This window comes from Trichosurus vulpecula, chromosome 7, assembly GCF_011100635.1.
Source record: "Trichosurus vulpecula isolate mTriVul1 chromosome 7, mTriVul1.pri, whole genome shotgun sequence".
In the NCBI taxonomy this organism is placed as follows: Eukaryota; Metazoa; Chordata; class Mammalia; order Diprotodontia; family Phalangeridae; genus Trichosurus; species Trichosurus vulpecula.
Window position 1 is genome coordinate 244,512,792 of NC_050579.1, and position 20,785 is coordinate 244,533,576.

The 20,785-nt window shown below is 47.1% G+C and overlaps 1 protein-coding gene across 1 annotated transcript in view; it reads left to right on the forward strand.

The window, feature by feature from the left end:
- Positions 1–19,026, forward strand: part of C7H6orf132 (chromosome 7 C6orf132 homolog) — a 44,588-nt gene extending 25,562 nt beyond the window's left edge. The window contains exons 3-5 of the mRNA XM_036765829.1: positions 11,188–11,269; positions 11,846–14,873; positions 17,903–19,026. Coding sequence (XP_036621724.1) covers positions 11,188–11,269; positions 11,846–14,873; positions 17,903–18,020 — 3,228 coding nt within the window. The 3' untranslated portion in view covers positions 18,021–19,026. The remainder of the gene's footprint in view (positions 1–11,187; positions 11,270–11,845; positions 14,874–17,902) is intronic.
- The last annotated feature ends 1,759 nt before the right edge of the window (positions 19,027–20,785 follow it).

A 20,785-nucleotide genomic window follows, 5' to 3' on the forward strand; every position in this document is an offset into this window, starting at 1 on the left:
TCTGAGGCTGAATGCCCAGGGCTTGGCTGTGTAAGGAATTCTAAGAATGAATATTCGTGTGTGTTTAACACCAAGCCCTGGGTGTGGGGAGAGGGTATCCAAGAACAAAGAGCTTTGTGAAAGTGTCTTAAGGAACACAGGGCTCAGGAACAGAGGTGAGGAAGCCTGGCTCACTCAGTAGGCAGAGGCCTGTGTCTTTCCTCTCTCTAGGGCAAGGTTTCTTAAACTGGGGTCCGTAAACTTCTAATGTCTCTGAGAAGGAATCCGAAGGCTGGGGATATAAAAGGACAAGGTATGAATTCTCGGCCCTTAGGGGCAGTGTGGTTGAGTTAACAACATTTATTAAGTATTCACCACATATCAGGCACTGTACTAAGCACCTGAGATACAAAGTAAAAAAACAGTCCCTGTACAAAAGGAAGCTGTCATTCTCATGGGGTAGACAACAGGCAAACAGCTATGTACAGCCATACCAGATCTATGGAGGGTAAATCTCAGAGGGAAGGCATGAGCATCGAGAGCGCCCCAGAAAGGCTTCTTGCAGAAGGTGGGATTTTAGCTGAGATCTGAAGGAACCCAGAAGAGCATGCCAAGCATGAGGGACAGTCAATGAGAGGAGTAAAGAGATGGAGAGTCAGATGAAAGGAACAGCAAGTGAGATCTACTAAAAAAAAGAGCTCTGCATTTGGATTTGAAGGACTGGGGTTCAAATCCTGGCCCTGTTACTGTGGAACCTTGGGAGAATCACTTCACCTCCTTGATCCCCTTATATCCACCTCTGTAAATGAAGACATGGCATTGGCTGACCTCTAATATCCTTTTTGGTTCCAAAGTCTATGAGGAGTGGGAACCAGTCAGTTCTCATGGATTCACTTATTTCTCTGCAGATAACATCAATAGATAGCATTTTTATAGCATTTTAAGGTATGCATTAGTCAATTAGTCACGTCCAATTCTTTGTGACCCCATTTGGGGTTTTCTTGGCAAGGATACTGGAGTGGTTTGCCATTTCCTTTTCCAGTTAATTTTATAGATGAGGAAACTGAGCCAAACAAAGTTAAGTGACTTACCCAAGATCACACAGCTAGTAAGTAAAGCTGAATTTGAACTCAAGTCTTTCCGATTCTAGGTCCAGTGCTCTGCTCTGCTGTTCCTCATACTTCTCTCCATCCAACCAGTTGCCAAGGATAATAAATTCCTACTCTACAAATCTCTTTCATATATATATGTATATGTGTGTGTGTATATATACATATATATATATATATATAACTTCCCCCAATTACATGTTAAAATAATTTTTGACATTTTTTTTAAAGTTTTGAGTTCCAAAATCTATCCCTGCCTCCTTCCTTCCCTCCTCCCCTTCCCGAGACAGTAAACAATCCGATATAGGTTATACATACAACATCTCTTTAATCTGTTGCCTTCTTTCCACTTCTCCAGCCACCAGTCTATTTCAGGCTCTCATAATCTGTTGCCTGGACTATTTCAGTGGCATCCTAATCCATCTCCCAGCCTTCAGTCTCTCCCTCTCTAATCCAGCCTCCATACAGCTGCCACAACCATCTTCCTAAGGCAGACTTCTGACTGTATCATTCCTCTGTTCACAAACTTTCAGAGACTCAATTATTGCCTCCAGTATAAAAGGCGAACCCCTCAGTGTAACATTTAAAGCCCTTTATGGTTGGGCTAGGCTTCCTTCCTAGGACTGTTGCATGGTGGCACAGTTGATAGAGTGCCAGCCCCAGAAACAGAAGGACCAGAGTTCAAATCTTCTTCCTTCTTTATAGTCCTTTCTTAAAATCAATAGCTTCCTTCAAGGCCCAACCCAGATAAAACCTTCTACTCTAAGCCTTTTCTAACCCTCCCAGTTAGGGTTCTCTACCTCCTACATTATCTTGTCTTTACTTTTCTGTGTATGTCTTGAATACATTTTGTAGAATGTGAGCTCCTTGGGGGCAGAAGATATTTTTAATTTTGTCTTTATAGTTCTGGCATCTAGCAGAGCTCCTTGCACACAGCCCAGGCTTAATAAATCCTTGTCAAATTGAAATTGTAAGGAAAGGGAAGAAGAAAAGGTGTGTGTGTAGCTAGGGGATGGGGGGCTGGGGTTTAGGGGCTGGTGAACTCTGGATTTTGACTCTGACCTGGGACTTCCAGGGAGAAAAAAAGAGCCTCATTAATTAAGTCATTTAGAAAAGTAAGAAGTGTCTCTAAACAGAGGGAATATAGGGAGATTCCTGATGGATTCACCCTATTCAGGGGATTTGTCACTCCCTTCAAGAAAATGAGCCAAAGAGCAAAGTATCTGGGGGCTCAAGACATTACATTGACCATTCCCTCTGGGTTTTGCCCCCGTGCTCCAGGGCAAACAACTTAATAGCTTTCTATACTAGTTGTACCTTATATTCCAAGAGGGGATTTTAAGAGCTGGGATAGGCAGGCTGTGGGGCCTGATTATATGTATGGGATTACGTGGTTCCCCACCCACACCCCATGAATGGACCATGGCCTCTTTAGCTAATCACAGTGCCACTGGTGGTGGTGGTGGTTTGTCCTTTCTTCTCAAAGAGGACCATGACTTCAGGAAGGTGATGTCATGACTTGCAAGCAAGTTAGATTTAAGTGAGTCAGGGCTGTGCAAAGTCACCAGCCTCACTCTCTCCTCTTGAGCCACCTGGGTCCAGTAGCAAGATATAGATCAGGGTGACGGGAGGTGGCCTCAGATGCCACAGTCCCACTTGGGCAGCCCAATGAAATAAACCCTGGACCTAGCGCCTAATCAGTACTTCTGACTGTGCTTTGTGATCTGTGGGACATGACCTCCAATATTTACTTTTTGTAACCTTAAGAAAATCACCTAATTTCCCTGCACCTCAGTTTCCTCATTTGGAAAAGTGAGGGCGTTGGAGCATCTGGCCTCAGAGGTTCCTTGGGACTCTAGTTCTTTCATGCTATGCTCTTTCTCTGGACTTTAACTCTCTGTAAAATGAAGGTGTTGGATAATGTGCTTTCTGATGGTCCCTCTAGCTCTAGAGCTAGAGGGGACTTCAGAGATGAGGTCGTCCACATGTCTTATTTTAGAATTGAGAAAACTGAGGCCTGGACAGATTAAGTGACTCGCCTAAAATCCTAGTGTCAGAGGTAGGCTTTGACCTTGGGTCCTCTGACTCCTTACGCTTGGGAGCTAAGTGGCTCAGTAGCTTTATCCAGCTAGGCCTGGAGTCAGGAAGAACTGAGTTCAAATCTGGCCTCAGACACTTCATAGATGTGTGACCCTGGGTAAGTCACTTCACCCTGTTTGCCTCAGTTTCCTCATCTGTAAAATGATCCAGAGAAGGAAATGGCAAACCCCTCCAGTATCTTTGCCAAGGAAGCCCCAATTGGGGTCATGGAGAGTCAAACAGAACTAAACAACCACAACCACCACCTCTGCCTCCAGAGCCAGTGTTCTCTCCACTGTACCATAACTGCCTCCTGCAAAGTGCAGGAACACTGCTGTCAACAGCTGAACCAACAGTTTCTTGGGGCTGGAGTAGTTCCATGTGAGAGCAGGCTTTGGGGAGGAACATCAAATGAAAATTAGGGCCTGACTTGACAGGCCGAGGGTGGAGCAAAGAGTAATGCATTTATTCCTTGAGAGGGGTGGAGGAGGGAGAAAGAGGCAATGGCCTCACACACCTGCAATCTGCCTAGGAGCCCAGCCTCCGAGAGGTTGTCCAGACCCTGATTTGGACTTCAAATGAGGCACATGCAAATTGTGCACCTGTTTCAGTAACTAGAATCATAAAATTTAGAGCAGGAAAGCACCTTAGAATTAATCTACTTCACCTTTGCAGATTGGGAAATGGACCCAGAGAGGGAAAATGACTTGTCCACAGAGACACAGCTTGTTAGAGTCAGGAGACTTGGGTTCAAATCCTGGCTCAAATTTCATTTCTTTAGTTTTGATTACCCCTCAAATCTGTTGACTCTTAAAGTTAGGCAGGTAGCCCTAAGGAGGGTTATGATCCTATCCTTCCCAATCAAAAGGTGACAACATAATAAGGAGGAAAAGCACTGAAGTCCCAGGCCATAAGTCCCAGGACCTGAGTTTGAATCTGAACTCTATTATTACCTGAGTGACCTTGGGTGCATTATTTAACCCTATTGGGCCTCAGTTTCCTTATCTATAAAGTAAGAAGGTTTGACTAAATGAACTCTAAGTTCCCTCCCAGTTCCATAGCTATGATCCTCCTTAAACTATTGGGTTGGACATAGCAATGCCTGGACTGCAGGTATGAGGAAAGGAGCAAAATGACCTAAGAAGAAGGTTAGGTTACCAAACCAACTCACCTTTGTTGACTGAATCCAAACTTCACAGAACAAATCCCCTGAATAAAAGGATTTGTTCTGTAAAACTTGGACTCAGTCAAAGGGCCACACTTGAAGACCTATAGGGCCACATGTGGCCTCAAGGCCACAGGCTCCCCAGCCCCAGTCTAGACACTCCCGTGTGCCCGACACATAGGACTTCGAGTCTGGAACTCATAAAAAAGGGCAGTATGAGGAAATGGTCCCCAGCACTGAGCCACAGCAGCTTTCTCCTGGCCTGGGAGACAAGGAAATCCCTTCCCTCCCTGTCCCAGAGAAGACAGCTGCTTGGGACACCTGAGTCCTCCCCATCTACGTCTCCTCTTCTGTTCCTTCTCCTCCCAATGTTCCTGTAACTGAGTCATGCCCTCCGGCTCCCAGAGCTGACAGCTCTCTGGAGAACTTCAGGGTGACTCAAAGCTTCACTATGGGCCAGGAAGGAAAGGAATCCTCTAATGTGAGAGCCAAAGGAGACCTTAGAGATCATCCGGTCCAACTGGCTCATTTTACAGAAAAGGAAACTGAGGCTTAGAGAGAGGAGGTGATTAAGCCCTCATGGCACATGGTGGTTTTAGGGTGATTAGTACTTTGCTTTGGGGCCCTCAACAAACTCGGTTCAAATCTGGGGCATGGCTATTAATAATAGGGCTACTTCCTGAAAAGCAGTAAGGAGTATGGTGGGAAAAGTGGAGACGGGGAAATGGAACAAGTATTTATTCATTTTTAAAATGTATTTATTTATTTATGTTTAGTTTGCAGCATTCAGTTCCACAAGCTTTTGAGTTCCAAATTTTCTCCCCCTCCCTCCCCTCCATGCAATCCAATATAGGCTCTACATATTAAACATGGCACAAGTAAAATTTATTAAGTGCCTACTGTGTGCCAGCCACTGTGTTGAGGGCTTTATATATATTATTTATCCTTACAAAAACCCTAGGAATTAAGTACTAGTATTATCCTCTTTTTATTGTTAAGGAAACTGAGGCAGACGGAAGTTAAGAGACTTGCCCAGGGTCACACTAGTAAGAAACTTGGGTCTTCCTGATTCTAGACTCGGTATCCTAGCCACTGTATCACTTAGTTACCTAATAGTGCATATTGGGCCTGGATTCAAGTCCCAGTTCTAATGTTTACCAGCCGTGTGAGACCTCGAACAAGTTTAAATTAACCTTTCACAGTCTCTGTGATGTAACTACATGTGCGACCTTGAGTGGGTCACTGGCTCTCTAAAGTACCTCCCAGCTCCTCTTCATCCCAATTTCTTTGTCCAATAGGAGTGGTGGTAATTATACTCCAGTTCTCCCTTCCACGTCTCAGGGTTTTAGGGTGAGGCACCCCCTCAATCTGGAAAATCCTCTTAAAATTTTTGGCCCAGAGTGGGAGTCTGAATTTGTTCTTTTTCTTTTATGGGGTGTTTACAGTTTTTTTCTGCATCATCTGCAGCTTTGTAAAACTTCCCAAAAATTCCCATTTGATTTCTTATCCCGACCTGTGATAAGTCAAAACTTCGATATATCAGAACTGTGATGGGGAAAGTCTCAGTGTGGAAGGGCTAAGTGCACTTACCTTAGGGCGTTGTTGATTAAAAGTACTTTGTAGTCATAAAGCGCAGTGTAAGTGTAAGCTATGGGTAGGCATCATAGGATTTTGGCACTAAAGGAGACATTAGAGACCATTTAATCTAACAGCCTGAAAGGAGAAAAACTGAATCCCAGAGAGGGAAAGTAAGCAAATAATAATAATTACGGGGATCTAGGTGGCTCAGTGGATAAAGTGCAGGCCCTGCAGTCGGGAGGACCTGAGTTCAAATCCAGCCTCATACATTTACTAGCAGTGTGACCACCCTGGTTAAGTCACTTAACCCCAATTGTCAAGAAAGAAAGGAAGGAAGGAAGGAAGAGAGAAAGAGGGTGGGGGGGAAGGAAGGGAGGGAGGAAGGAAGGAAGGAGGGAGGGAGGGAAAGAGAAAAACACAAGTGGTATTATTACCTTAATTTTACAGTTGAGGAAATTGAGGCAGACAGAAGTTGAGTGACCTGCCCAGGGTTACACAGCTAGTAAATATCTGAGGCTGAATTTAAATCCAGTCTTCCTGACTCCAGTTCTTTCTACCACTCTATGCTCTGTATCACCTCACTGCTGGTTAGTTGCCCAAGTGGCAGAAACAGGATTGGAACCCAGCACTTTTGGTTCCAAATCTAGTGTTCTGTTTGCTACCCTGCCTGAACAGGGCAGGGAAAGGAAAGTGGCTTGTATTCTGGGGCATAAAAACCTTCTGAAAGCTCCCCGTAGAAAGTTCAAAGTCCAAAGATGAGGCCTTTCTCCCAGTCTTGATTCTCTAGGTTAACAAAGAAAGGGCCGGTGAAGGGAGCACTCAGATGTGCAGGCGTGTATAGAAACCTGCTGAGATACATAGGAGCAGAAGGGGATGGTGGAAAGAGAACTGGAGTTGGAGGCAGGAGACCAGGGGTCCAGCCCCTGCTGTCCCCAACCCTAAGAATAGGAGAGCTGCAAAAGATCTTAGAGATCACGTCTTAACAGACTTAACAGACGAGAAAACATGACTCATCCAACGTCACACAGTGAGTTATTGGGGGAGCCAGAACTCTCACCCAGGTCTCCCGACTCCTGGTTCCGTGGGCTTTCCCTGCAATTACACTGTGAGGGAGTCAGCTGAGAGTCCTGGTGGAGAACCAGATCCCAACTCAGCCTGGTAACTCCCCCTTTCAGAATTTGGTTTCCAGTTCATTTTTTAGAAATGTTTTACTGCCTCTTATCTTCCCAGCAGTCATTTCAGAAGCCCCCTCCCTTATGGCAAAGCAAACCAATCAAACAAAAACATCCAGTAGCGTTATTACATCCATCTGTTGGTGACCAATTAGAAGCTGTTTCAGAGTCCTGATGGGAGGTGATGAGGTTAGAAAAGTGAAGCTTTCCATTTTTATTCAAAGAACACTACCTACAACGGACCTGACTCACCTCTCTTTTCCTGCTTTTTTTTTTCTGCAAAATGGGGGCAATTAAGACAAGGCAAGTAGGGAGTTTGGTGTCTCAGTGGATAGAGCACTGGGCCAAGAGTTAGGAAGACCTGAGTTCAAATCCAGTCTCAGACACATAATAGCTTTACAGGATGGAGACAATAGTTACACCCTGTTAGGAGGAAATGACATATTTGTAAAGTGCTTAATACAGTGCCTGGTACATAGTAGTTCTTAATAAATGCTTCTTTAAAAAAAATTAATTAAATCCAAAGATTGTTGATTAATAGACATGGAAGGTCCTACAAGGGGAGATTTCTAGTTGACATGGCATAAGATTTTGCCCTTGGCCCACTTCTGTGCAATGCTTTTCCTAATATATTGAGTAATAAAAATAATTAGCATATATACATATGTGTGTGTACGTGTTAAAAAATAAATGCTTCTTCTTCTGCAAAATGACAGCAATAGTCTTGTACTGCCTACATGTTTTAAGGAAAGTGCGTTATAGACCATAAAGTATTATAGAAATGTGAGCTGTTATTGAATGAGTAAAGAGGTATTTATTAAGCATTATTACGTGCTACAGCACCAGAGATACAACCCTGTTCTCAAGGTGATTGAATTCTAATGGTGGGGGTAGGAGGGGTGGATAGTGCACATAGGAGGCTACATGCAGCTATAAATCCAATAGAATGGTGGGGCCTTAGGATTCAACAGGAATGTATATAGTGATGTTATTCTGGATCTCCAGTCCCTCAATTCTGTGTCCTGATAGAGGGCAGCTGGCTTACCTTCCTAGTTGGGTTCTTCTTGGACTGATATTTAAATGAATTTATATTTGCATTGCCTGAGCAAATGAGCATTGACAGATGGGTCCCAAAGAGTATATTGGGTGAGAACGGCAAGTTAGCCAGGAATTTTAAAGCATGCCACAGATCATCGTCAAGGGAGTGAGTAATTGAGTTGACTTGTTTGTATAAAGACTGAATGAGTGGGGGAGAGGGAATGGGTGGGGTCTTGGATGATGACTGGGTGGTGAGCCAATTTAGGCCCTATCGAGGAAGGCTTTTGTGAGGAGGCGAGAGGCTGACTTTGAGCCTCACCCAAACTGTACTGTAAAGTTCAAAGGGGTGTCCTGCCCTCTCTGCTATGTGACCGGAACACCCTAAAAGCATTTGCTTCTCTAACCGAGGAAGGCATGAAGGGTGTGTCCCATGAATCCTCATGGTGTTTTTAAAAAGGGTATTAAGAGGGTTATTAAAAAGCATCCAATCTATCCAGGCCAGTGTTGCAAACTGAGTCTGAGAATGGGTTTGCATTAGTTGTGGTTTTTGAGTGCAATGAAACTTAAGTGTACTTTGAGGTCAAGAGTTGTGTGGAACTGAGGAGCATAGAGACCTTCTTTATAGAATTGTAGATAAACCATCCAAAGTGTAGTGGAAATAATAGAAGACCTGGGTTCAAATCTTGTCTTTCCCCCTCACTAGACTTGTGATCTTTGGCAAATCTCTTCTCTCTGGACAAAATTCCTCAACTATAAAATGATCCAGTTGGATTTAGATAATCTCTAAGGTCCCTTCCAGCTTTGACCACTCTGAAGTTCTAAAATTTCATTCATTCATTTGTTCATTCATTCAACAAATGGCTTATTGAATGCCTATTATGCGTTCAGTTCTGTGCCAAGCTCTCTGATTCTGTGACCCGAGTTTGAGGCCAACTTTTTCCCCAGAGGTTTGGTCTAGGGTAGTATTGGAAGATGAAGATTACAACAGCTGCTCCCATAAAGACATCAACCCTCAGAAGCCTCCAGCCTGGAGGCCTGTAGCCTGTTTACGAAAACAGCTGCAAACCCCTCTCTCCCCCCAGACCTCCAGTCGGAAGGCCCGAAGGTAAACCCTGTAGCCAGATTTGTCCAGGCAATTTGCCAAGGACTGCGTCTCATTTTCATAAAAATTTTCCTCCCCCTGCCTCTACAACTAACTGATGTCAGCTTTCATCCCATTAAAAGAGAAATGGAAGCAGTTTGTGGTACAGAGGAGAGAGCCAACTGTAAGGATGCTGAGAGGGCAGCATGTGAGTGGCTGGAACAAGGAGGCTCAGATTAGGGGAGGCTGGGGAAGCCAATTCAGGATCAGTCCCAGAAGATTTCTTGAATTGCGAGGTCCTAGATCCTGATTAGCCCTCAGAGTCTTAGTTTCCTCATGGATCCAGTGGAAAATGTGGATTAGATCAGCTTTAATGTCCTTTCCAACTTTGTTTCTCAACACTTTCTAAGTTATTTTCTCCTTAACGTCTAACTTCAATATAACAAGCATTTATAAACTACCTACCATGTATCCTACAAAGACAAAATAAAATGGTCCCTACCCTCAAAGTGCTTACCTTTAGGGTGGGGGGTAAGGAGGGGGACCTCAATGTATAGCCAAATAAGTGAATACAAAATATATACAAAAATTAATTCTGTCAAACGTTTATTAAGCATGTGCTAGACACTGTGCTAGGCACTGAGAATACAAAAAGAAGCAAAAGACAGGCCCTGCCCTCAAGGAGCTCACAATCAAATGTGAAATTTAAAAGTAATTTGGGGAAGTGGTATTAACAATTGGGAGAATTGGGAACGCCCTCTCATGGGAGATGGCACTTGAGCAGACCCTTGAAAGCAGGTAGGAGTTTCAAGAGGTAGAAGTGGCATTCCAGGCAGGAGAGAGAACCTGGAAAAAGGCAGAGGGAAGAGACAAACTGTCATGGATGGGAAATAGCAAATAGACCGATTTGACCAGAATGTGAATTTCTCATGTCATATTTTAGGAGCCCTTGTACCATTCTTCCAGGGGCCTGGCTATATCCATCAGCAAACGTCAGCCATGTATGTATGTGGTACCTGGCTAGGCATCATTCTAGATGTTTTCCCTGCCCCCGAGGAGGTTACTGTCCAAGAGACAAAGCTGGACTGGTGAAACTGAAATTAAATGCAGCGTGTTGTAATGCAGACTAGAAGTGCTGTGAGGGGGTCAGAGAGCAGCAAAATCATTGTGTCCAAGACAGCGAGACTTTCAGAGTATGCTAATGGAACTGAGCTTCGAAGGAAGGCTAGGATTGGCACAGCTAGAAGGCTGTTGTTTGTCCTCTGTTCCCAGAGAGGACCAATGACATCGGGAAGGTGATGGCATGACTTGCGAGTGAATTGTATTCAAATGAGTCAGGGCTGTGCAAAGTCACCAGGTCTCCCACTGCATCAGGGGCCATCTCCAGTCGTCCTGACCTATGTTTTGCAATAGCTAGAGGAGAGAATGGTAGGTATTCCAAGTAAAGGGCCAACCGAAATGGTATGGCAAACATGAAAAGAGTGAGGAAGTTAGTCTGACTATAGCAAATGGTCCATAAGGCAGGTCAAGGCCAGCTATGAAGGGCTTCAAATGCCAGGCTTGACAGTTTAAATTTTGTCTAATAAGCAATGGGGAGGGGCAGCTGGGTGGTGCAGTGGACCAAGCGCTGGCTCTGAAGTCAGGAGGATCTGAGTTCAAATCTAGCCTCACACACTTGACATACTTACTAGCTGTGTGACCTTAGGCAAGTCACTCAACCCCAACTGCCCTGCCTTACTCCCTCCAAAAAAAAATAATAAGCAATGGGGAACCATTTTAAGCTCTTGAGTCAAAGACAAAGGAGTGACTTTATAAAAGTCTTTTTTTTTTTGATGAGGCCGTTGGGGTTAAGTGACTTGCCCAGGGTCACACAGCTAGTAAGTGTCAAGTGTCTGAGGCTAGATTTGAACTCAGGTACTCTTGACTCCATGGGAAAGAATATGAATTTATATCTTTCCCTACTCACGATTCTTGGGTTTCTTCTAGAACGCACAGGAAAACCATGGACTGGCTGTGCCAACCCCATCTGTCCCTGAGGATTTTGTGGGCAAAGATGTAACAAATAAAGGTACCTGGGGTCCCCTTGCCTTTGGGCTGTAGGGGCTCTCAGACAGTGGTTAGTGCCTCCATATGGGCCCACACTGTGAGAGCCCAGCTACACTCTGCTATCCTCTTCCTGCTGATGTAGCAAAACAGACCTGGAGGGGTTTGAGGGGAGAAGACCTAGCTGGAAAAGGTCTGTTTCTGTGGGGGGTGGGAAGAAGAAGGGAAAAGCTAGGTCTACCCCCTGCCCAGCCCTCCTATCCCTAATAAGTAGCATTTTTCCTTTCCTCACTGCCCCCACCTCCCACTCCCTTTACTGTATCTCTTCTGCTTATACCAGGTGGAACAAGAATGGGGCTGTGCTGGTCACCCTTCCCCCAGATCCCATTAAGTCACATTGTCCTCCTACCCTGCTGTTAAGAGGAGGGTCATGTTGCCAAGTATGCAGGGCTCAGGCCACTGCTGCCCCATCTTTTCTACCTGAGAAACAGGAACCGATAGTTTGCCTTCAGGGGTGACCTTCCCTGGGAGTGGGGAATGGTGAGATGGGTACCCTGGAAGTTCTAGACCTTTCTCACTCTTCTCTCTTTTTTTTTAATAGGTAGCAGCCTGCAAGTCAACGGTAACCTCCGACTCTACAGCTCTGTGGGTGACCTAAGGTCTGGGCACTATAGTGAAGAGCCCGTCATTCCCCCACCCCCTGTGGGTCCAGCCCCAGGACCACCTCCTGAGGTCTCCATGTTCAAGGCGGAGTCTCCACCCCCTCCCCCACCTTCCATGGCACCCCCACCTCCTCCCCTACTGCTGGAACCGCAACCCCCACCCCCACCCAACATGGCCCCACCTCCACCACCTATGCCCAAGTCTCTGTCTCCCCCATCTACACTCTCTTCCCCACCAACGCCCACCCCTCCGGACTTTATCCCTCCAGCCCCACCTCTAGCCTTCTTGGCACCCCCGCCCCCTCCTATGCCAGCACCTGGACCCCCTGTCCCGGAGTCTCCTTGTACCCCAACAGGGCCTCGGCTCTTCCCTTCCGCTGGTGTCACCAAATGGAAATCAGAGACTGTGCTAAATGGAGGGCAGTCTGAGGCCCACAAGAACAGCCCTCCCAGAAGCCCTGCTGCCCCTCCTACTGAGTCCAAGCCTGACTCCCATCTTACCTTCCCCCGTTCCTTAAAGGTGCCCCCTCCAGCACCTGTCAGGACCTCATCCATCCCAGTTCAAGAGTCTCCTGGGGATCCCCAAGAGGAGAAGGAGACTCCTAAGAAGGTCTCAAACCGGCTTCCCTTACCACCCAGCTTCCATATTCGCCCTGCATCCCAGGCATACCCTGATGGGATTCAGGAGCCAGATGGCCCCAGGAAGCTTCAAAACACTGTGCCAGCCAGTCCTCAACCTAGCCAAACCAGCCCCAGAATAAACAGCAGAACAGCAACACCACCCCCAGCCTCTCCATTGCCACCCCCAGCACCCTCTCTCCCTCCAGAAGCACCCCCTCTCCCTCCAGAAGCACCCCCTCTCCCTCCAGAGGCTCCCCCTCTCCCTCCAGAGGCTCCCCCTCTCCCTCCAGAGGCTCCCCCTCTCCCTCCAGAGGCTCCCCCTCTGCCTGTGATCAAAAAGGTCCCAGTATCAGTGACAGGGCTTGGGAAAGGCCCCAAACTAAGTTCTCCCATCCCCAAACCCAAAACTCCCACCCCAGTGGCTGAGGTCTCCTCAGATCCTGTGGACTGGCGGGATCCCAAACAAATGGACAAGCTGAGAAGTGAGCTGGCCGCCTACCTCTGTGGTTCAAGGAGAGAAGAACGCCCTCCCTGCAATGGGATTAGTCCCACACCTCCCGCCAAAGTTGGAGAGAACAGAAACAAGAGCCCCAATTTACCCAAGAAAGAATCTCCCCCAAGCCTGACTCTCCCACCTGTGGACTACGCCTCAGCTGATCCCCCGACTCCAAGTGTCCAGCGCATCAGGAGTGAGCTGGAAGCCTTGATATCCCCCTCACTGGAGAAGGAAGCTAAGCCGGCTACAGGTCTCATATCCCCTAAGCCCCCACCAGAAGCCAGAAGAATAGTTGAGAATGGGGCTGGGGATACCAAACTTCCTAAGCCAGTGGCCAAGAAGCTCCCACTTCTGCCCACCCCACCCAAACCTGAAGCAGAGAAGGATCCAGACGTCCCCACAGCCAGAACTGTTGGACCAGGGGAGAAAGCCACAGAACCTCAACCTTCAACAGTACCTTCTCCCCTCAAGGCTAAGGGTTCCCCTTTGGTGCCTCCGAAACCTAATAAGATGGTGACACCTCCTTCCCCTGCCCCTGCACCAAAGACTCCCTTAGCACAAGAGGAGGTGCCGGTTCTCTACAAACCCCACCAGGGCCAAGACCAAGCACACTCTGGCCAGGAGGCTATTGTAGTAACACGCTGCCCTGCCAAGAAGGAGCCTCAAGGAATACAGGAAAATGAAAGCCCATCAGTCAAGACCCCTGGAGAAGATCAGTCTGACAGGGAGGTCCTTAGACACCCAGTGACAGGGGAGGTGGTGGAAAGGGGATCTCCAATGGCCTTACTCCTCGCTGCCAAACAGAGGGCCCAGAAGGGACGGGCTAGGGGAAGTGCCCTGGGCCGGTCCTCATTGCCAGGGAGTCTCCGTGGCAACAGAAATCAATCAGAGTCTGTCTCTGAAAGCATCATCTACAGTGAGGTCAGGCCCAACTCCTTCACAGTTGTGCCTAAGCCCATGAGAGAGGTAGAGCAGGCTCCCCAGATGTCTGCACCAACTCAGCATGACAGACCCAGCAAGTGGGGATCCCCATCCCCAAGAGGGCCAGTGACTGCAGAGTTCCAGCCTAGGCAGAGATGGTCAGAGGAAGAGCCTCAGGCCTCACTGGTCCAGGAAAGACCGGCCTCTTCCTACAGCCCCCAAAGCCACCCGCTGCCCAAGTCCTTCTCTTCGCCATCCTCCCCTTCATACAAAGGAGGGGAGGACGAGGTAGAAGAATTCAACTTTGAGGTCATCCCACCACCCCCTGAGTTCAGCAATGATGCTGATCTTTCTAACCCACCTCCTGCTCCAGCTCCAGCTCCGGTCCCAACCCCAGCCTACCTGGGCCACAGGGGTTCACCTCTGCGAAGCAGCTTCTCGGACTATGGCCAGACCCTGGACCTAGGCCTTCCAGGCTACGAGCGGCCATCACCCTCAGGATCCCCAGGAAATAGCTACTCCCGCTACTACCCTGGTGTCCACTACGGTGGGGGTGGGGGCTTGGAACGTTTCTCAAGTGGGGGCCGGAGCTCCCTCATTAAGAAACGCCTATACCTCAATGAACCGAGGAGAAGCCCTGGACCCCCACGCTGTGGCCCCGGAGGTGGAACTGCCCGAAGTCTGAGTACCCCAAATGCCTTTGGGCCTCAGCCTGGTGGGACCTATGGGTCTGGGCCTGGAGGAACAGAGATGCGACGGGTTAATTCTTCAGGCCGGGCGCCCGGAGGTCTGCACACCCGAAAGCTATCCCTAGAAGGGACTGGAAGGAATGGACCCTATGCAGGAGGGGGAGTTAGCAGTGGTGGACCTGGGGAGAATCTATACAAAGTATCTAATACAGACTACAGCTTTGCCCCAGCACCCAGCAGGTGAGTCCTGGGGTAAATGAAGGAAGATGTTGGGAAAGGAGAGGGGGCCAAGTCAGGCCAGACTGGTATAAGCTACTTACAGCAACCTCATCAAAGGCGACTTTGGGTTTTCTCCTCTCATACCCAGCAATGATTTTCAGATGCTGGAAATATCCTCCTCCCCTCTTCTCTTTTTCTTCCTCCTTGTAAAAGAAAGAGACCAGCATTCATTGCCAGACCCCAGCTGCAGCCCTCCTCAAGAGTTTCTTTATCGGCTCACAAATACAAGTCACAAGTCAAAACTACTGGGGCAGTGATACCTTCTGTCATTTGTCCCTTCCTTGCTAGGCCTCTGGGTTAGCCTTTCCCCCCAACACCAAACCCACCTTCACTAGACTTGGCATCTACTTCTTCTAAGGGCCTGTTTTCTAAGAGGGTGAGATGACTTCTCAGTCTTCCACTGGGCCTCCTGTAAGACAGAAGCATTGCATTTGAGCGATAAATAGTTCAAGTATTATCCCCATTTTGCAGATAAAGAACCTGCAACCCAGAAACATAAACTCATAGAGCATATTAAGTGGTAGGATAAGGGTGCAAATCCAGAGCTTCTGGCTACAAATCCATTCTTTTACTATGATGACAGGAGCCACCGCTGCTGCAGCTCTGCTATGTGTGACCTATTAAAGACTAAAGAAATTTCCTTCTTCCCCAACCTGCTCCTGCAGTGGTGGGAGAGAAGGGAAGGAATCGATCAATTAATAAACATTTATTAAGCATGTACTATATGCCAAGGACTGAGGATACAAAAAGAGGTAAAAGACAGTCTCTGCCCTCAAAGAGCTCCCCATCTAATGGGGAAGACAACATACAAACAAATCTAAAGAAACAAGCTATATGTAAGATATATAGGAAATAATGAACAGAAAGAAGGCACTAGAATTAAGAGGGGTTGGGAAAGGCTTCCTGTAGGAGACAGGATTTTAGCTGGTACTTAAAGGAGTACAGGTTAGTAGGTGGAATTGAGGAGGGAGAGCATTCCAGGCATGGAGGACAGCTAGAGAAAACGCCTGGACTGGAAAGTTGGAGTGCCTTGTTCTTAAAAGAATACATGTAGAGGAGTAAGCTGTAAGAAGACTGGAAAGGAAGGAAGAGGCTAGCTGGGTTATAAAGGGCTTTGAATGCCAAACAGGACATTTTGTATTGCATCCTAGAGGCAATAGGGAGCCACTAGAGTTTATTGGGGTGGTGGGGTATGATCAAATCTATGCTTTAGGAAAACCACTTTGGTGGCTGACTGGAAAATGGATTGTTTCAGGAAAAGATTTGAGTCAGGCTTACCCACCAGCAGGCTGTTGCAGTAATCAAGGCACCAGAGTGAAATCAGTGCCAGAGAAGAGAAGGGGGCATATTCAAGAAATGTTGCTATGGTGAATTCTACAAGCCTTGGCAATGTTTTGGATGTGGTGGGTAAGCAAGATATGGAGTGGAGGATAACTCCAAGGTTGTAAGCCTGAGGATGTTATTGCCCTCTACAGTATAGGGAAAGTAGGGGGAGAGGGTTTTAGGGGAAAAGATAATGAATTTTGTTTTGGACGTGTTGAGTTTAAGTTGTTTACTAGACATCCCTTTGGAGATATCAGAAAGGCAGTTTGGAGATGTGTGTTTGGAGGTCAGCAGGGAGTTTGGGGTAGGAAAGGTAGATTTGAGAATTGTCATCACAGAAATGATAATTAAATCTTTGGGAACTGATGAGATCACTAAGTGAAATTATCTGGAGGGAGAAGAGAAAAGGGCCTAGGATAGAACTGTGTGGCACACCGATGGTCAGAGTGCATGATCTGGAAGAGGATCCAGCAAAGGAGGTGGAGAAGGAGCAGTCAGATAAGTAGGAGAACCAGGAGAGAGTGGTGTCCCAAAAACCCAGAGAGAAAAGAATATCAAGAAGGAGAGAGTGATCGACAGTGACCAAGGCTGCAGAGAGGTTAAGAAGGTTGAGGATGGAGAAAAGGCCATTGAAATTGTCAACTTCAGAGAGAGCAGTTTTGGTGGAATGATAAGGCTGGAGCTGGATTGTAAAGGTTTAAGAAGAGAGAGAAAGTGGAGACACTTAATGAAGATAGCTTTTTCCAAGTTTAGCTACACAGAGAAAAAGAGAGATGTAGGCGTTTTCTATCGCTTTTCTAGGATGGAAAAATCAAGTGAGGGTTTTCTGAGGATGGGGTAGACAGGCATGTTTGTAGGCAGTGGGGAATGAGCCAGTAGACTGGACGAGATTGAGTGACAAAATGGGGATTTCAGAGAGAGTAATCTGTTGGAGGAGATGAGATGGAATGGGATGGCTAGAAGAGGTTAGCCTTGGTAAGGAGTAAGAGCACCTCCTCATCATGTGAGACAGGGATGAAGAGCCAATGGCAGAAGGCATCTGAGTGATAGAGGAGAAAGAAGGGAGAAAAGAGAGCTCCTGGCAAGTAGCCTCAGTTTTTACATAAAATGAGTCAAGGATCTCAGCTGAGTGGGTGGGGGGAGTGGGAGCCATGGAAGGTTTGAGGAGGGATAAAAAAGTTTGGAAGAGCCACTGTGGAGAATAGGATTTTTTTTTTAACGGGTGCCAACCTCTTCTTGGAATTGTTTCTTTACCTTTCCTTCCTATCCTCAGACCTTTTCCCCTAGATTCTTTCTCTACCCACTACCCTCCTATTGCCCCTCTTCCTTCTTGAATCCCACAGCTTTAGGCTAAGTTTTTGGTGTAGAACCCTAGAATTCCAGAAGCTGGCAATTTTATCAACATATACTTATTCTGGGCCATCCCTGTCCACCCCCAGTCACAGTGGGTGACCATTTCTATGAGACACTGTTGAGGAAAAGTGGGCCCAGACTATTGGATCGAGGGATCTGGGCCTGGGAACCTGGGGCTAGGCTGAAGATGCTTAAGTACTGGAGGAACTTCTTTTCCCTGGCAATAATGTAGCACCATGGCGGGGTGGGGGGCGGGGGGAACTCAGCAGACTAGCTGCCTACAATACTCTAACTGCCTCTCTTCCCAACCCCAGGCCCTCCCCGAGCAGTGCTAAATACAGCAGTCCCCTCAACACCTTCACAGTGCGGCCTGGAACCCGACAGCCCATTTCCTACGTGTACTCTGGAGCGCATCGAAAAGCTGCATCCTGAGCCTGCTTCAGTGGGCTGGAACTTAGCTGAGAGACAGATGGACAAATGCGAAGCAGTCTTCTGGAGAGAATGAAAGGCTCCTGTTTGGGTTTTGTTTGACAGAACACTGTCATTAACACCTGAATCGACTTAGATGTTGGAGGGGAGGGAAGGAAAGGGGAAGACACTTGGCTAGGATCCTTGATTAGCCAAAGCCCAAGTTTCTGGCAGGTTAGAGCCCATGCCCCCAGAAATATTTATGCAAAAAATTTTATGAGGTTTTTAAAAGTTCAAACCATAAACAGCCTGTGATCAGACTACAATAACAGGGAAACTATCCACAACCCCCAGGTCTACCAAGGGCTAGAAGTCCTAATTGGAACCCCATGGGATTCCTAATGGGGCCCCATAGAATAGGTGGCCCTCAAATATTGTTCTGAATGCTTGCTACTTCTGGGAGAGGGCCTGGCCATGTCCCAGGGGAGTTGGGGGGGGTGGTCTTTGACTATAGCCAGTCCCAAAGTTTTCACTCCCTACAATGGAAGGGCCCCCTGACCCACTCCCACCCAGAACCACTCCACTAACGTGGGGGCCCAAGAAGATCAAAGTGCCTTGGACTGCTGTTTGCCTTAGGTAGGGGAAGGGAGGAGGGACACTGTATTTTTTCCATTTCCTTAGGCCAGGAATAGGGGAAGTTGAGTCATATGTCAAGGGGAATGGTGAATGGGACTTGCTTCACAATTCAAGTCTAGGTCTTCTTAGCCATGATTTTGGGATCAGAACACAAAGGAGCCAGAAGACTGGGGTTCTAGGGCTTGGCTTTGGGGTCATTAGCTTAGCCAGGCCTTCCGTTGGGTTTGGGAGGAGAAATTCTCTCTCTATTCCCACAACCCACCCCCTCAAGAAAATTGTTCGCTACAAATATTATTGAGGTTTTAAAACCCATAGCTAAGGGATTGAGAATAAGGGGAGATAGGGCAGCTAGGTGGCGCAATGAGTGGAGCACTGGCCCTGGAGTCAGGAGGACCTGAGTTCAAATTCAGCCTCAGACACTTGACACACTAGCTGTGTGACCTTGGGCAAGTCACTTAACCCCAATTGCCTTGCCTTCCCCCCTCTAAAAAAAAGAGAGAATAAGGGGAGATAGTGTCAATGAATGATTTATAACGCATGAGTTTAATGGTTAACTGATAAGTGAGGAAAGAGGGAGAGAAGGAGAGAAGGATTATATCTAGCCTATCCAGCTCAGTACAGGGACATCTGCTTTGGAAGCAATGTCCTTCCTTAGACCCCAGGGTCAGGTAAGTGACATTCCTGAACCCAGACCAGAGCCAGGGGAGCTAGCCATCTCTGTCCCCTGGGGGGTCGGATCCATTAGGTGACAAGGATTATGAACGATGTCAGTGTATGGAGACAATTAGTCATGCCCAGTGAGGAGTGCGCAGAAATAGCTTAGAGGAAACAAAGCACAGTCTGGGGGGGAGAAGGTAGGGAATGGAGAAATGGATGTGCAGCCTGCTAGAGAACCTAAAATATCCCTTGCTGTGTCCAGGGAATGGTATCTGCCCATCTCCTTATAAGAAATATACTTGACCCTACCTCAAAGTCCAGCCCTGGCTCTATGTATATGAAATTTGTGTGTATTTTTGTAAGAGTCTATTAACTTATATTCTGTACTAATGCACACACAGGAAGGGTAGGGTGTGGGCTAACTGCTGTATGTTATTTAGAAAAGGCAGAGAATGGGTTTTTCTTGGCATTGGAAATAAACAGGCTTAGTTTGAGATTACTGACTGTGACTGGCTCTCCAGTTGTGTGTTGAGCATTTGGAGTTATGGGGGAAGGGAGAAGAGGGGAGGGGGCAGGGGTGGGAGGAGAAATTGGGTAGATCCTTTTCTTTCTGTTCCTGGAAGTCAAATCCTTGAATTCTTTCTACTCCTACAACCTTTCCCTCTCTATCCCAGGTGGGAGGTGAGAAGAACTGGTTTGAGGTTCAGGCACAATGATAAATCTCCTACATTTAAACGTCCTCTAAAGCCGTGAGGAGGTAGGGGTCGTTAGGGCCTTAGACCAGTCACTTCTCACTGAGCCTTTGTCTCCTTGTCTGTAAAATTCTGAAGTCCCATCCCACTCTAAAATCCCATGAGTCAATTTTATAGAAAAGACAGCTGAGGCCCAGGTAGGTGAGTTGGGCTAGGGAAATATTGGGAGGAAACACTGAAGACAGTAGAGACGGAGGCAGTGTGGCCTCGGGGAAAGAGCGTTAGATTCTGGAGTAGGGAGACCTGAGTTTGAATCCAAGTCTAGCCATTTACTGGCCGTGTCAACTGACCTCCCTGGGCCTCAGCTTTTTTTCATCAAATAAAGAAGCTGGACCAAATGCTCATGAACTCTAAGGACCCCTTCCAAGACTAAGTAATAATTGGTGCTTTAAAGAAATAATAGGAAGCCTTAAGGAGGCCCAACTGGGTAAGGTAAAAATTAATGGTACTGTTCCCATTTTACAGGTGGTGAAACAGAAGCTCAGGGAGGTTATGAATTGCCCACCTTCACGTGGCCAGTAGGTGTCAGAGGAGGGATATTTACCCAGGTCTTCCTGACCCCATATTTGGCACTCTATTCACTGTGCCAAACAGCCTCAAGCTAGTCACAGTGAGTCTATGACCAAGCCATTACGTTGGGAAGGATGTTTATATTTCCTCCTCTCTTTTGGCTGAGGGTTCATGGTGGGGGCAGGGAAGCCTAGAAAGATGCCCTGATTGTACATCCACTTGTACTTCAGAGGG